The 16,443-nt window shown below is 35.8% G+C and overlaps 1 protein-coding gene across 1 annotated transcript; it reads right to left on the reverse strand.

Annotated features, from left to right (window-relative positions):
- Window positions 1-11,367: 11,367 nt before the first annotated feature.
- Window positions 11,368-14,966, reverse strand: LOC132600849 (receptor-like protein kinase HERK 1). The gene has a single exon (XM_060314264.1). It carries the CDS (start codon window positions 14,038-14,040, stop codon window positions 11,524-11,526), a length of 2,517 nt encoding a protein of 838 aa, XP_060170247.1. The 5' UTR covers window positions 14,041-14,966; the 3' UTR covers window positions 11,368-11,523.
- Between the last annotated feature and the right edge of the window lie 1,477 nt (window positions 14,967-16,443).

A 16,443-nucleotide genomic window follows, 5' to 3' on the forward strand; every position in this document is an offset into this window, starting at 1 on the left:
GAGAAAATGTAACTTTATAAACTGAATGCTGTTTATGGACATTTGTAATAGTCATATACTAACTGAACTGGAGGGATGCACCGGGGGACAATCAAATCAAGCGGACTTCACGTTCACCAAATTATTGCTAATAATATTATTATCATTATGTTTTTTAATCTCTTAACTACCCATATTTCCAACTAGTTTCTCTTTACTCTTTAAGTCAATACATACGCCAGAGACTCGCATTCTACTCCCCAATAGAACTTCTAGCAGAATAAGATATCATCTCAAAGCCAGGGACTAACAATGTTACAACAAACTCATGCTCAATGGATACAAGGATGAAGACTATATATCTAGCACGATAATTGTTCATTTCAAGTTTTGGTAGTAGAGGCCTCATATTTTTTTTATTTTAGGCATGGGGCTTACGCACCAGCCAAGGACTCACATAGTAATCATAAGAAATATGAATGCTTTATTGATTTTTCATGTAACCTTCACAACTGCCTTCTAGAGTTCTAGGCTAACATAGTATTAGGTCAGGCCGAAGTCAAAGGGTTCACAATGTGTAACAGTTTAGTCTGCTAGAGCATATACAGAGTGATAAAGTCTCTGAATTTTCCGCCACCCCAGTTCTACAGAAAGCGTATTTTGTTCGTTGAAGGATATAAAATCCATTGAGGGCAAGGAACGTTTATTAAAATTTACTAGTATTTCGTTTTTACTATCAGCAGAAATTGTCTAGGACTATGCGAAGGGCTATCTGCTATTCATCTTGGCAACTATCATACTTCTTGAGATGTTAAACAAATATAATTTATGAGAATGAAAATGTATCTCCTACAATGACCCAAGACCCACCTAACTGACTTCCTCCGCTCATGTATAGTTGAGTATCAGACAAACAAATAATACCAAAATAGCACAAAAAAAAATACATAACTAAGTTTCACGCACGAATTTCGTGCGTGAAAGGACCAAACTGTAAAAATAAAAGTTCAGTCCTTTCACACATGAAATTCGTGCGTGAAAGAGGGCAACAAAAGTCGGCCCTCCTCCTTCCCCACCACGGTCCCCCGGCTTTCAAAAAAAAAAAAATACTATTGAAGGGTGATTTCAGTGGTCCCCAACCCCCAAAAACGTCATTTTCGCGTTGTTTTTCAACCCGAAAGTCAATATTCTTGGTATATTGAAGTGTAGGAACAAGTTTCTAAGGTGGAATTTCGGAATAGAGCGGCGTAGAGCTCATTTGGAAAGCTCAAAATAACCTTCAATCTAGGCATTTCACTACGAATTTTCTATTACATTATTAAATATATTATTACCCTAAGCATGATCATTGTATAATTGTTGCAGATTTCGAAAAAAAAACTTTTGCGCATTTTTTTTTTTTTTGCGTTTTTTGGGCTGTTTGGGACTGCCCCTTTTTTTTTTAATTTTTTAAATTTGTTTATTTGGAGTTAATTAGTTAATTATTTATTAATTGTTTATTTAGTATTTTTTAATTGTTAGATTAGCGACTTAAGTATTTGTTAATTGTTAGATTAGCTATTTCAATTGTTAGACTAGCTAATTATTTATTTAGATTTTGTTAAGCCAATTGTTTATTTGTTAATAATTTGTTAATTGTTTGATTAGTTAATTAATTGTTTATTTATTAAATATAGATAATAATTTGTTAATTGTTTGATTAGTTAGTTAATTGTTTATTTATTAAATATATGATAATAATTTGTTAATTGTTTGATTAGTTAGTTAATTGTTTATTTATTAATTGTTTATGTTAATTGTTTGCTAGCTAATTGTTAATTATTTGACTTATTAATTATTAATCTTTATATTTTAGGATTGAAAACCCGTAGTTTAGGATTGAAAGCCCGTAGTTTAGGATTGGAAACCCTTAATATAAATTTCGATAAAATATTACGTAACTAATACTACTTGTAAATGATTGATTTAAAATGCGTAAAACAGATGGGTCACCACAATCCTTAATATAATTTTCGATAAAAGATTACATAACTAATACTACTCGTTAATGATTGATTTAAAATGCGTAAAACAGATGGATCACTACCTTCTTCATCCGGGGCCCTTCGACCGAGAGTTACTATATCTTCAGCCCGAGCATAGGTCACAGCATATATGGACATCCGACCTACAACCTGAGGCTCAGGTCCGTACCCGGATAGGGGACTCAGCATGGGAGATCTTAGCTGCTCACCCCCCACATCCTCGTCTCCTAGATATATTACGTCGGGGCGGTATCTACCGGTGCGTCGAAGTTGGTCGGGTACAACACGATAGGTCGCTAATGAAGGCCTTGATTGAGAGGTGGCGACCGGAGACGCACACATTTCATCTCCACACCGGTGAGGCTACCATTACCCTCCAGGATGTGGAGGTCATTTATAGGCTACAGGTTGATGGACGCCCATTGTATATGGAGGAGCCTCATATGTTGTCGCCTTACCGGGATGAGTTGACTAGGCTCACTGGTTTCGCGGCTCAGGATGGTGATATTTCAGGCTAGAGTCGGCTTTTGTTGTCGGCCCTTTATGCTCACTTGCGCCTCACAGACATGTAGCATCCGATTGGAAAGGACACGCCTCAGGCTGATGTTGACCGATGTGCGCGTCTATACCTACTCATCATATTCGGAGTCATCCTGTTCTCGAACACTTCGAGTTCGCATGTGAGCTTGAGGTATCTTCGGTATATCGACGATCTTGCTGAGTTAGGATGTTATAGTTGGGGCGCTACTGTGCTAGGCTACATGTATCGAGGATTTTGCCGATGTTCTATGGGCACGAGGGTAGAGGTCCCTGCATTTTGCTCGCTCCTTCGGGTAATATATTTAAGTATGTGTAATTAAACACAATTTTTTTTTTTAAACGATGACTGATAAAATATTTTTTTAAATGACTATATCAAATATGGGTGTGGACTAGGTTGAGACCTCTTCAGACCATACCAGCTCACCCTTCTATTGACTATCTTGCTGTGCCGATGCCAAACGCGCGGAGATGGTCGCGAGGCGTACGCCGACGTGCGGAGGTGCACCACAGCCTTCTCTCGTTTAGGGATCAGCTAGACCGCATGATGGTGCAGACGGTATGTTCATATTTTGGATCCACACGCTAGACCACATAGCTACTATTTTAGTCTTTTATTGTTAACTAGTTCAATTCTTTTTACAGGCTTTTATATGGACGTCGTATGATCATATTTTGGATGAGCTGCTGGCGTTTTGTAGGGTTGGTCAGCACATGTGGATGTCGCGGTGTCCATTGATACATATGGATATCATTGAGTACCACGCGCCCGACTGTGTGTTACGGCAGTTTGGGTATGCACAGAATATACCCGTGGCTACGGATTGGGCGTACGACCACTATGTGAGGGACGAGCATGCGGGCGTCGATGATGCATGGAGGCTCCATATGCCGCAACAGGTCCAGAGTTGGGCTGTGAGGATAACGAGCCTAGCGGTGGTCGGACATGACACTCCGATCCATATGTACATAGAGTGGTACATGCGGATCACTCGCATCACTATTGGCAACCCCTCTAGGCTTCGTCCAGATGGCCTAGGACATGTAGCTCTCGCAGGAGCGTATGAGGCGCTGGTAGGTTTTATTAGTCTTAATCTTAATCCAGCGTCTTATATACTACTTTACAAATTTATTCAATTGTTAATATTTGCAAACATATGCAGGTACGGACCGTTCAGACGATGCGCTATGAGAGCACTGCCTGTACGGAGGCGCTAGAGACAGCGGAGTATGCAGCACGGATGATTGAGCTTGCCGAGACTGGTATGCGACAGACACATGACTTTGAGCATCTCGGTGAGCGTGTTCCTGGTGCCCCACCACAGGCAGCTGCCCCACTTCGAGCAGCAGGTGGTCGCGGTCGCCGAGGAGCTGGTGGCCGTCGCAGAGGTGGTAGGGCTGGCAGAGGTGATGAGGCTCCGTCAGCTTCAGAGATCCCGCCGAGTTCTTATCGGCCGTCGACTGCAGATATCCCATCGACTTCTTCTTCCCAGCCGTCGACTTCACTGACATCTCTGTATATGCTGGACCCTTTTTCAGATTATGTGCCCTGGCCGTCATTTCCACATCCACCAGTTCGTGATCCACACGGTGAGCGGCCGGTTGGTGATATACAGGGTGGCCTACATCTGGACTTCGACGACGCCATGTTCGAGGACTTCGTGTTTGATACGGCTCCATCTGCAGCTCCGGTACCATCTGCATCTCTTGCTCTGGGGGCCGCTCAGGAGCCCTCTCACCAGGCATCTCAGGAGGCCGTCGACACACAGGTTTGATTTTTACAATAAAATAAAATAATTTATTAATTAATTGTTTATTTCATGTTTAGTTTAGAAAACTAAATTGTTTATATGTTATTTCAGGTTCATTCTTCTGCGCCTGTGGACCCATCTCCGGCTCCAGCTACAGCTCCGGGGCCCACTCAGGAGACCGTTGAGGAGCCAGCTCAGGAGCCCTCTCACCAGGCATCTCAGGAGGCTGTCGACACACAGGTTTGATTTTTTCAATAAAATAAAATAATTTATTAATTAATTGTTTATTTCATGTTTAGTTTAGAATAAATCTAAACTAAATTGTTTATATGTTATTTCAAGTTCATTCTTCTGCGCCTGTGGACGGGTCTCCTGATGAGATTGACGAGACTCTTGATGCTTTTGTCCCAGTCCCACCGCCCACTGTCATCTCCTATGTGAATCATGTTATGAACCGGGGTCCGGGTCGAAAGAAGGGAAGGAAGGGAAGCAAGGATGATCATGCCATAGAGCATGTACAGATTAAGAGGAGGAAGGGGGATGGAGATGATGGTGGGGTTGGCCTTAGGCCTAGCCGTACTCTAAAGGCTCCCACATGTGGGACCTGAGATTGTGTATTTGTAAATAAAGTGTACATTTTATGTTAATATTATATATATTTTTGGTTATTATTTTCTTAATGATAATTAGTTATCTTAATCTTTATTGTCAATTAATAATAACTCGTGCGACGTCCTAAATTAATCAAAACCCTATAAAATATGACACTTAAACCTAAGGATAACAAGTTTTCAAACAAAGAAAACTTACTTCAGAGCACTTTATAACTCCTAAAACGACCTTCGGAGCACTTTATAACTCCTAAAACGACGATCCAAACGTTTAGGTGTACTTGATGTAATGAGCTGACATTATTGTATGCAAAAAAAGATATTAAGTTCTATATAAAATGTTGATATTCCGGCGTTTTGAAACATGACTAATCTTCAAGCAAAGTACAGAAAAAACGTTAATGTTTTAAAAAATTGCCCAAAGAACGAAGGCAGAGGGGAGTTTTGTTAGCTTCTTTCACACACTAATTTCGTGGGTGAAAGGAGCAAACTTTTTTTTTTTTACAGTTTGGTCCTTTCACGCACGAAATTCGTGCGTAAACTTAGTTATGTGTGTGTGTGTGTGTGTTTTTTTTTTTTTTTTGGTGCTATTTTGGTTCAATTTTTTTTTTTAATATCCTGAAGAGAATTGTTTGTATTTTCCCAATCTGTATACAAGCAGGCAATATCTCTTTAAGGAAAGTCCATTTTTTTCCGCCTCAAAGCCTTTCTTCTTCAATTTTGTTTCCTATTTTTCTAACTATAAAAACTACAAATTCCTGAAGAATTGGGCAACTTAGACGCTAAGAGGCGTAGTAAGTCCTCAAGACAATGTGGAATAGTCATTAAACAGTACCAACAACTACATAGAAGCTACAGCTAGGCAGCAACTCGAAAAGGGACTCACCAAACTTTTAACACTATATGAATACGACTGCATTACCTTAGGGAAAGTACAAACACATTTCTTCTATTATATATAAATGTTAAAGAGGTAAGAACACTGCTATCAAATATTGTACTAGGAGCAATGTCAATTGCACTATAAACTTAGACCAATCTCATTGGTCATTGAATTTATCATGCCACTTTTTACACACATGTATTGTATTTCTGTTTCAGCACAGCACGTGTACACACTCACAAATCATGTTTCCTTCAATTTTCCACCTAACACCTCTTCCCTTGATTTCTACGGGTTTTCTTCAGCAAATACTTGCTTCCTTCTTATTCATCTCGACTCTCAAGAATATACATTTGTCGGCACTTTTACTTGTTCACTTTTAACTTTTCACGATCTTTAAGAATTAATAAATGATTTCCTATCATATGTAAGTGTCCAAGAAAACTAGCACAACAATGAATGCTTGTACCAAAAGCTATATATATTGTATACTTCAACTAACTACTTATTTATCTCACGTGGACATATATCATAGTACTGAATATTTATTCTCTTCTCATATATACACGTATGCACTTTAATTTTAATTCTCCAACACATTTATTTCCTCCGTGCACTTTTACTTGTTCACTTTTGACTTTTCATGTTCTTTAAGAATTAATAAATGAAGTACTCCCTCCGTCTCATATTTCTTGGCCACATTACTAAACTACTTTTTTATCCCACGTGGACATAGGTCATACTACTGAATATTTATTCTCTTATCATGTATACACGTATACACTTCAATTTTAATTTTCTGACACATATTTATTTCCTCTGTGCACTTTTCCTTATTCACTTTTGATTTTTCACGCTCTGTAAGAATTAATAAATGAAGTACTCCCTCCGTCCCATATTACTTGGCCATATTACTAAAAATATATGTCCAAATTACTTGTTCATTTACAAAACCAAGATAAAATTAATTAAATCTTTCTCATCTTATCCTCTCCGTCCCATATTACTTGGCCACATTACTAAAAATATATGTCTAAATTATTTATTCATTTACAAAATCAAGATAAAATTAATTAAATCTTTCTCATCTTACCCTTAATAATAAATGTTCTTGAAAATAGTCAATTTTGATTAGAATGTATTTGTCGGAGAGAGATAGGGGTAAAATAGTAAAATATATTTTTTATTTATGATTTCTTAAGGGGCGTACAAAAGGGAAAGTAGCAAGTAATATGGAACAGAGGGAGTATATATTTTACTATAATATTCATATTTATTGGTGTAAGTCTCAATAGCCTTGGAAAATGATTTGAAAATGAGTAATTAATGTGAAGGATAAAATTAATAATAAGAATAAAAATTTCTTTCTCTCGATATTTTAATATGGCCAAGTAAAAGTGAACGGAGGGAGTGACTTTTATCCCCGTTTTCCTTGTTTGTCAATACTTTAAATGTGAAGAGAGGACAAACAATAGTAATGCAAATTTGTACCAAAAGTTAAATACATTGTGCACCTTAACCAATTACTGTTTTATCCCACTTGGACATATGTCATAGTACTGAGTATTTATTCTTTTCTCGTGTATACACATATCCACTTCTCCTACACATATCTTTTACTTGTCCACTTTTGATTTTTCACGTTCTTTAAGAATTAATAAATGAAGTATATATTTTATCATAATATCCATATTTATTGGTGTATAGTCTCAATAGTCTTAGAAAATGATTTGAAAATGAGTAATTAATGTGAAGGGTAAAATAAGAAGAAGAATTATTTTTCTCCTGCTATGTCAACGTGGACAAGTAAAAGTTAAGGGAGGAAGTGACTTTTATCCTCGTTTTCCTTCTTTGTCAATACTTTACTTATTTTACTCTCCTTTGCATTCTTTGATTATTGTTTCTTTACATTTATAAAATGTATTACTTTATATTTTCATTTCGGAATTAAAATTTGGTGATTTACGATATAACATATATTTTTCTAATTTTGATTTCTTTGTAACAATTCTTTTTATCTATAATTCTTAATATAAAAAATTATAATATATTTTTTAATTAATTTAATAAAAATATTTTATTAGTTTTACTTTTAAAAAATCCAATATATTCAACAATGGTTCTTATGTTTGGATCTGAACAATTAGTTAATTGAGATAGATATCAACCTGTCGGTATACATATAAGATATTAAAGAATTTAAAAGAAAAAATCTAGAATCAAAATATTATTTTCCCTCATATTCTTACTAATTTTCTTTTTTACATCGATGAACAACTTTCATTGTCATGACAATGAGAAAAAAAGTCCGACTCTTTCCATCTCAAAGACTTAATACCATCATATGTTTTTAATTTTCAAACTCCATTTTCTAATTATAACTAAAATGATGGTACATAAAATACATTTTGTATATGTTGCTATATATAATAACAATTAGAATATTTTTAAAAGTTATTTTCAAAATACAAACCTTAAAGACTGGTTAATTAAAGTGAATAAACATGTTTGCACGGGCATATATTGCTAGTTAATTGCTAAGCCACAAACTTTAATGAAAATAGGGATTGAATTAGACAGATAATGCCCAAGTCTAATAGACAGAGAAAAGGAAGTCATTGGTTGTTCACTGTTGAATTTTTGAAATATATGCATTAAACAATAAAGCTCTTAAGATTCAACCTGAACCAATTTACAAGGTCAAACACCAGCAGAAGTTAAAACTACAAAAAATATAATTAACTCACTTGTATGCCCTAGAACAGTTGGAAGTCATCCCGGTCTGTCAACATTAGTTCACCCACTAATATCTCTAAAATATAGAACAAATCAACATGCCAGTAACAATAGCAAACAAAAGATAATGATCATTAATTCTTTAGTTTTTTTTTTTTTTTTTTTTTTTTTTTTTTTTTGAGAATGAATGATCACCTATTCGTTTGTATTGAAGCTTGCTTATGCAGCGATGATTACCTACTAAAGTTATTTTTACCCATTGAGGTTGCTAAAAGTAGAAAATCCTCCTTTTTTGTTAATTTCTCTTTAATGGAATCCTTAGTTCAGTGGGTAACTAAAGAAGTTAAACCCCCTAGTCTTTCCTCTTGTTCTTCTTTCGTTATCCACATTCACCCTTCAAGGCTATAGTTCTGTTCTTTCTTCTCTTCCTAAACCAACAAATTAGACATGCACTGAGATGAATGCATCAATTTTTATAAAATTCTAAAGAGAGGTAGAGAGATGAGCAAATAATGGAGACCGCACATTTGACTCTGCAGCAAGGAGTTGATCATCGGAGAATTTACAAACACTAAAACCATGTATATTTACCGAACCCTCATTCACACATCACTGACATCTTAGATGCATGTAATGGGACAAAATACAACATTCAACTATGCTCAAATCAAGAAAGTTAACTTCCTCTCCAGGACTCTCATTATAAATTGAAGTTAGAAAGTGGCGCAGATATTTGGACACGGATCAGATATTTAATATGCATGTATCTTATTGATCTGAACTACAACCTCATTCTTTTCTTTCAAAATGTAAATTTTATAGGGGAAAAAAAAATCACAGCAAGTTGTTTTCCCTTATATATATACAATAGATATCTCCTTTCCAATGCTTTTTTCTTTGGCAAGGAAAAGAATATTTCCTTATCTCTAGTGATACTAATTCATTATATTATTTCTCTATTTGTAGCATTAAACTATTGTTAAGCAAACTTTAAATTTCTTCAAGGCCACCGAAGTGGAAAAAGCACAGAGTACCAGAGAGAATGTTAAGAAACCCGATAATATACGAATATATGAAATCCACAGAATAAACATAGCATTTAGATTTACATTAATAAAGATTACCCAATTGAACATTTACCAGAGTCAAATAAAACAGTAATACAGCTCTGCCACAAGTGCAAGCTTAATCAAATCACGAACTTCGTTCATACACTTAGTTCCTTGTCCATTTCCTTTCCTTGTTCATTTACTTCAGCAAGTCATAATGACAATAGAATAAATCAAAATAACTCCTCTAAATAATCATTAGTCACACAGCAAATGAACAAGCTAGACTGATACTACAAACTAACACTCAATTCCTTCTCAAAAGCTCCTCGACGTCATCATCAATTGCAAGAGATAGAGATAGATCAATTATGCTAAAAAAATCATGAATTGCACAAAAATAAAACCTCCCCAGCAATTGCAGATGACATAGATTCAGACAAGAGCATCCCCATATTTCTCAAGGTATTTTTTTTTTTTAATCCAACCAATCAGGCTAGTAGATAGTCTCGTTTATCCTTTCATATTAGTAGTCGCATTATCGCGCTATAATTTCTTGTGCTTTGATTTCTGCATCTGTGATAGCTACTGCCCCTTTGCAAACTGCTTCATCATGGCTTAGTCGCTTTCGCTATTTTCATTTCGCTTTGAATTTCGAGGATCTTTCGGAAACAGCCGTCCTACCTTGGTAGAAGTAAAGTCTGGGTACACTCTACCCTCCCCAGACCCCACGTTATGAGATTTCACTGGGTTGTTGTTGTATCCAACCAATCAGGATGTGAGTAGGATGGCCTGATGAGGAAAGGAAGAATGCAAGGATTCATAACATATCAAGGGAAGCTTTCAAGTATCAGGATGTATTTCAGAAATTCTAGCAATGACAAAATTGAATTATGACAGAACTTATTACTTGTTCTAAGGAAACAATTTAAATGGAGATATGCAAATAGGTAGTCTCTCTCTCTAAACAATAATGATGATAAAAGACTCAATTTATACTGTATAAAGAAGGATCACATTTTCACTATGCGACACTGACCTCATAAAACATCGTAAGGTGTTCAACAGGAACCACAGAAACTCCACCACAAAAGCTGACTTTTTTTCTTTAATAACCATGAAATCCTCAAGGGCCAGTAAGGTCATGAATAATGGTCCGTCCTTCTCCACTTAAATAGCAGGCTTTTGTCCATAACACGGTTCGAACCTGTGACGTGCACCTAACCACACATCATACATTACGTTCTTACCGCACGTTCTTACCACTAGACGAATCCCCTGGGGCTCATCGTCCAAAAGTTCACTTCAGCCAATGAATTGACATATTTCTCTACCTTCATTTCCAAAGAAGGTTTAAACATGTATGACAACAATAATAAGCAAGCAATTCGGATATTCTAAAGAGACTGGCAAAATAGGAAGCAACTTTACTGTCCCAAACCTCACTTCCTAATAGAAACTTCTCATGAAAATAGGAAATTGTATATACATCATTAATATTGTGTGATTGAAAGAGAAGTATCAAAATAAATCAAACACATTACAAACCTAACCATGTCATCCCTATTTCCAGTACATGAAAAAGAGAAAAAATAACACGCTTTCATGTTACGTTTACTTTATTCCGCCGCCACTAATTCTGCAGCATGACAGTATCTCAAACATCCAGAGAATTTTTTGTGTGTTGTGGTGGTGGGGGGGGGGGGGGGGGGGGGGGGATTCTCTGAGCAACCATGGAAGAGGTGTACTATGGCGACTTGCTTGTTTACATGAAAATGAAAGAGGATCCAAAGGTAGAACGATGCAAATTTTCAACATTAACTTTCTATTTAAAACTCTGAAATTCGTAGAATAAACTGTTACAAAGGAAAAAACTCAATCTTCATATGATCAATGAACAGAAGTGGAATTAACAAACACCTAAACACAGTATGTACCATTTTCACTTAATTATCTACCCTCAGACTTGACCAATTGCGAGAAAACCTTACTCATGGAAGCACCAGAGAGATCATCCAGATTTGGTGTTCCGATATGAGCAGGAGAAGCACCAACATCAACTTGACTGAAATGGTTGACTTGCGGAGAGAGCTCGCCAATAAGGAGAGTGCTGTTTTCTTCAGGATCATCTTGAATGACAGCCTCTTGAAGTTGAAGTGCGTATTCCAGATTCCACAACACATCGCCCATTGATGGCCTGTCTACACCAAAATCAGCTAAGCATTTCTCTGCTGTTTCTCCAAACTTCCTGAGTGAATCTGGTCTTATTTTGCCCACAAGATTCGGATCTATTATTTGCTCCAGTTGTCCTTTCTTCTGCCACTTCATTGCCCATTCAGCTAAGTTAACCATCTCTCTGGGAAGAGACGGATCTATCACAGGCCTAGCACAAAGAACTTCGAATAAAACAACACCGAAAGAATAAACATCAGATTTTTCTGTCAGTTGTTGCCTTCTAAAATACTCAGGATCCAGGTATCCGAAACTTCCTTTCACAGCTGTGCTAACATGAGTCTGATCAAGCTCGGGCCCCGTTTTGGATAGTCCAAAATCAGCAACTTTTGCCATAAAACTCTCATCAAGCAATATGTTTGCGGACTTGACATCACGATGTATAACTGCTTTAGCATAGCCAGTATGAAGGTAGTGTAGACCTCTAGCCGACCCGATGCATATCTCCATTCTCTGTTTCCAGCTCATACTCGGTAGATCTGAACCATACAAATGGCTCTTGAGGGTCCCGTTCTCCATGTACTCATAAACTAGAATCATCTCATTTTTTTCATCACAGTATCCCATCAATGAAACCAGATGTCGATGGCGGAACTGAGAAAGCATCTCGATTTCCGTTCTGAACTCTGCAAAACCTTGTTGGGACTTAGGATTACCCCTTTTCACAGCCACTTTTGTTCCATCATACAAAACACCCCGATATACCTTCCCAAAGCCACCTATTCCAATGACCAAACTCTCGTCGAAGTTGCTGGTTGCTTCCAGCAAGGCTGCAAACGGAACACGATAACTCATGTTCGAAGCAGCACTTATGGTTGTTCCGTTTGAATACTTGCTTCCCATGGTGTGTGAATTGCCACCAACAGATAACGGAATCCATATTTTTGACTGGGCAAGTTGTTCCTGTTTTTTTCTTCTTCTATGCTTGCAAACTAGGACCCCAACCATCACCAAAACAACTAGTACACCTACAATCACACCCACGATAACTCCGATATTCTTCTTTGACTTTGAACTTGGGTTGGTAGGAATGGACCCCACCTGACTAAGGCTGCCCTGAGAATTATTCAACTTCAGAAGTTCGAGTCCATTTAGAAAGGCGTCAGGATAAGCACTCGTGGCAGACGGGCCAACACTAACTTTAAGCTTATTACTTTTAGCGGGTGGAGTAACATAATCATTGTAATAAGCCGTAGCCAAAAAACCCGAAGCTTTCTGACCAGGATCAAAATCAGGAGCCACGTTCCACGAGTTCACATAAATGTTAAATATCAGCTGATTGGCAGCTGTACTCACTATATCGCAGAAGTGTAACCGAATGAAATATTGGAACCCCGGATCAACATCGAACGTCCATGTCACGTTAAAATTGGAATTAGGATCATTACCAGTACCATTCAAGTTCATCTCACTACAAGTACCATAAACCGTCTGTGGTGCAAAATCTACTGTTGCTCCGTCCTTCGGATATTTTACTGATCCGATCTTATTTACTGACTTAGCAGAACTCGGCTGAGCCAAGAAACTTCGATCAGGAAACCAAGTTCTCCATAGTGTATCATTTTCAAACGACACAAGTGATCCGCCCATGTTTACCCTAGCAACCGTTTCGAGAGCTTGTGCATACATACCGCTGAACGTGCCAGCTGGACTGATCGTCGAGGCATCATCAGTAATAAGGACATCAGGTACAGATACAATTTCCAAAGCATTTATATAGGCAAATGAATAGCTCTTAGGAGAGAATATGATCACAAGGTCTTTCGAGGTAACGTTTACGGAGAATTCCTTGACAGAAACATTTTTGGGAGAGAAATTACCAAGAAGAACATTTTGTTGAGTGGAAACGGAGAAACTTGCTACACTCATATCATATTCATGGTAAACAAAAGGGTAAAAATAAAGGCGAATCCAATGTCTTCCTGTTTGGCCAATTGGGAATTTATAGGTGGATTGTTGAGTGAAAATTCTAGCAGTTTGATAAAGGGGTGAATCATCAGATTTTGTAATTGAATTTGAAGGGGTATCAGCTAATATATCTTGTGAAGTTGAAAGATATTTTGAAGCTGATTTATCAGATGTAAAAACCCTATTACCAACATCAGTATCTTTAGATGATCCACAATCAATTAAGAAATTATCTTTAGGATCAAATCCAAAAACACACAAAACTGCCAATACCAATATAAATAAACTCTTCATTAACAATCCAAAACCCCAAGATTCCTTCATCATTCAAATCCCAAAAGAACACAAAGAACTAAAAATATCAACTTTTTTCACCAAGAACCAACAAAATATCAAAAATCCATCAAAAGAAACGACACAAAAAGGGTAAAATTGTCACCTTTTTAATCAAAAAAGCTCCAAGACTGAAAAAAAGAAAAGATAAATATAACTAAACTTTTCACTATCAATCAAAACCCCCAAGATTCTTCATCATTAAATCCCCAAAATAACTAAAAACATCAACTTTTTTCACCAAGAACCACAAAATATCAAAAACCCACCAAAAGAACAACACAAGAAGGGTAAAAACGTCACCTTTTTTGAATCAAAAGAGCTCCAAGACAGAAAAAAGAGCTAAAAACATCAACTTTTTTCACCAAGAAGGGTAAAAACGTCACCTTTTTTGAATCAAAAGAGCTCCAAGACAGAAAAAAGAGCTAAAAACATCAACTTTTTTCACCAAGAAACACAAAATATCAAAAACCCATCAAAAGAAACAACACAAAAAGGGTAAAGATGTCACCTTTTTGTAATCAAGAAAGCTTCAAGACTGAGAAAAAAGAAAACCCCAGATCAGTAATGAACAAGAAGAAGCTAAATAAGAAGAAAAAGGGGTTTCAAAGAATATATTTTTTAGGTAGAAAGAAAAATGATATTTTGCAACATAAAACAGCTTAAATCTAGCAAAGTACAGACAGGTTGATTGATGCTTTAAGCCTTTAACTGAAAAACAGCCTTCAGTGTGAACTAACAATTGATGGAGTCAAAAGGGCCATGTTGTATTGTATTTTTATTTTTATTTTTATTTATATATTTGTGCTGAAAAAGAAATATTTATGTATGTTTTGAGGGTTTTGGCGTGTTGACCTTTTAATAAACTGAAGAAGAGTAAAGAAGGGCACTTCGATGGACGGCAAAGACGAGAGAAGGTGAGTTAGTGCTGTAACAGTAACAGACAATATTTATTTCATCAGAGTAAAGTGTTATGGGGGACTGTAATTTACAAAAAGAAAAGAAAAATAAGACATCTCAATAATGGAGAAATTCACTCTTATTTAAAAGGGTAACTGTTACTGTTATTAAATGATTTTATTTATTAAATTAGGAGTTAGATTTGATTAATAATTGGAGTAGGATTATATAAGTGAAATTTCATTAATCAAAGGCTTTAGTTGTGTTATTACTACTGTATATAAGGGCTTTTGTAGTCCTCACAAAAGTTTTCAAATTAATATCAAAATTTTCAATTAATTATTTTTAGGTTCTTTTTATTTTATAAGATAATTTTTTCAAGAATATAATTTTAACCTAATAAAAAAGTTATGGAAAATTTTATATGTCGCCTTTGAAATATCTATGATTTATTATAAATACAGAAAGTAAATATTTTTAAATGATGCCATATAGTTTTGAAAATGAAGATAATGCCATCCATTGAGATTGGGTTATCTTTAAAATCTCTTGTTTGTCTAACTAAATTTAATTTATTTTTTTAAGTATAGAGAATACACAAAGAATTAAATTTTATTGAATCTTGAGGTTCAATTTAATAAATATAGGTTTTTTCTTGAATTTCGTCTGAGGTGAAAAATCACATTTAACTAGCATAAACCCTTGATGCAAGATAATGAATGAAAATTTAATAAATGTTAAAACAAATCGATTTTTATCTATGAATAAAATCACACACTCACAAATTCACAAAAATATGAAAATAGTTTTTGATTTATCAACTTTGCAAATTGTAATTATCATACTTTATCATAATCAATGTTAGTATAGGATATCGAGTCATTGTGTCCCTTTGAGATTTGATAATTTTTCTACTTAACTTTCTTCCTCATAAATAAATTTTTCATTAAAAATCATCTAATTGTGTGACGAAGAAACTTTAATAATTAAAACTTATCAATAAGATATCATTAACCTGCAAATATATTAAATTAATTATGCGATAGAAATTGTATCACGTTAAACGTATTCAATAAGAATTTCTATTTTTATATTTTAAGTTTGGGCCCGGGCTTAGCACGGGCCTTCCGTAACTAGTAAAATAATAAAGTTAAAAACCTGAAAACAGTGGAACAAAAGCCTTGAAAGGCAAAAAGAGTACAACGCGTATTAACTCCGCCTGATGAGAACTTCAATCCAAAAACATGAATCTTCACATCTCAATCTTGTGCACCATCTTCTCGATCGTAGTTGGTAGAGACTTGGTGAATAAATCAGTCATATTATCACTCGAACGAATCTGTTGCACGTTGATATCATCATTCTTCTGGAGCTCGTGTGAAGAAATTTTTTGGTGAAATGTGATTTGTTCTATCCCTTATGAATCCTCCATTTAGTTGGACTATGTATTTCGCATATTCACTCTTTTGATATAGTTACATTATCGGCATATAATAT

The sequence above is a fragment of the Lycium barbarum genome, chromosome 6, assembly GCF_019175385.1.
Source record: "Lycium barbarum isolate Lr01 chromosome 6, ASM1917538v2, whole genome shotgun sequence".
Lineage (NCBI taxonomy): Eukaryota > Viridiplantae > Streptophyta > Magnoliopsida > Solanales > Solanaceae > Lycium > Lycium barbarum.